The 1,466-nt window shown below is 37.8% G+C and overlaps 1 protein-coding gene across 1 annotated transcript in view; it reads right to left on the reverse strand.

Annotated features, from left to right (window-relative positions):
• The window catches only part of LOC110454371, a 6,171-nt gene extending 5,147 nt beyond the window's left edge, over positions 1-1,024 (reverse strand). Inside the window, exons 1-2 of the mRNA XM_021503842.1 lie at positions 568-1,024; positions 50-183 (exon numbers count right to left, since the gene is read on the reverse strand). Of these exons, the coding sequence (XP_021359517.1) occupies positions 50-183; positions 568-1,011 (578 nt within the window). The 5' untranslated portion in view covers positions 1,012-1,024. The remainder of the gene's footprint in view (positions 1-49; positions 184-567) is intronic.
• Between the last annotated feature and the right edge of the window lie 442 nt (positions 1,025-1,466).

Raw genomic sequence — 1,466 nt, forward strand, 5'->3', positions numbered from 1 at the left:
TATGCCATTTTCCACCAAGAGAAGGAGCTTGATTCTATAAAATACTTACCCAATGGGACACTGACAATAAGCATACTGTACAGAACATCTTTCATTGGTTGTCACACACAAATATACAGTATATTTGTCCTTTTTCATGGAGGCTAAACACGAAGCCATGACATAAACTACTTTATCTCCAATCTGAAATTAAATTAATTCAAATTTAAAGTTTAACTTGTTATATGTTATAACTCACTGCACTCAACATTTATAAGACTTTTACTTGTGTACCCAGTATCAATACAAAGCCCAGTTATTTTCTTCAATTCAAAATCAAAGAAGTTTGAAAAAAAATACTAATTCTATATTGTGTACAATCATATGAAAAACCTGCAGGCTGCAGAAGAAATGATAGAAAAATAGGGGCTTGATTATTTCATAGCCTAACCGTTATGTACAGTCAGAGACTGTGTTATAAACGTCTCTGGTACAGTACGTAGCTGCTCCGTAAAAAAAAATACAGAAAAGGGGTATTCAAATGAAAAGAAACCATTTATATCACTTAAAGTTATGATTTGAACTTACCCGTGATATTTGCATGTCCTGTATGTCGCCAGCATCAAAGTGACGAACAGCCCTATCCATCCCCTTAAAATTCTTCACAGACACTCCCTCATCACCGGCTTCGACATTGTCATGTACAGACTTCCTAGACCTTTCAACCATAAAGTTGTAAATTGCAAGGAAGGAAGGACATGGCAATTCAGAAACCGAAACTACTGAATACCTAACCCGATTGAAAGGTGGTAGGTTTTCTGTCCCCTCTAAAAGACTGACTGACGGAAATAAAGCAATCACATCAGTTTCTTGGCGAATCACAGGAGTAATGATGTCAGTCGGTACAGAGCTTGTGATTACTTGCCCAATCAAGTGTTCTTTTCTTTTCCCCTTTGAATCTATTCCAACCTCTTCACATAATTTCTGTATTGAGGACTTCGACAATTTCTTCAAACTTTCGCGGGTCGCCATGTTGGTTGCGTAGGACGCTTCAGACGACTTCATCGCGGAAGTAGTTATGCGCATGTCTGGGGATTAGCGTGAACTGGTTTATTCGTAAGGCCAGAAATCGAGTTATATAGTTTTGATGACATCGGTCCGCTATTGGGCCGATATCATTTTGTCATGTTTATGTGGGTTTTTTTTTATTTTGGCACTTAAACATTAAAAGCAGCCTAATCTTTCTTTTAAATACCTTCTGGTAATAAATAAGTGTTAGAAATAAATATATTGAATAACAAATATATAAATAGTGATGACGGCCCGACGTCGGCCCAATAACGGCATATTTAGCCGATATTCCGCCCTTCAACCGACATCGGCCCGATATCAGCGTGCTGGCTGGGGGGACGGCGCGGGGGCAAATGTATGTATGCATTTTCTACTTTATTGAAAGATTTAGAGATGTTTAGTTATGTATAGATTAA

This window comes from Mizuhopecten yessoensis, unplaced genomic scaffold (assembly GCF_002113885.1).
Source record: "Mizuhopecten yessoensis strain PY_sf001 unplaced genomic scaffold, ASM211388v2 scaffold917, whole genome shotgun sequence".
Classification (NCBI taxonomy): Eukaryota; Metazoa; Mollusca; class Bivalvia; order Pectinida; family Pectinidae; genus Mizuhopecten; species Mizuhopecten yessoensis.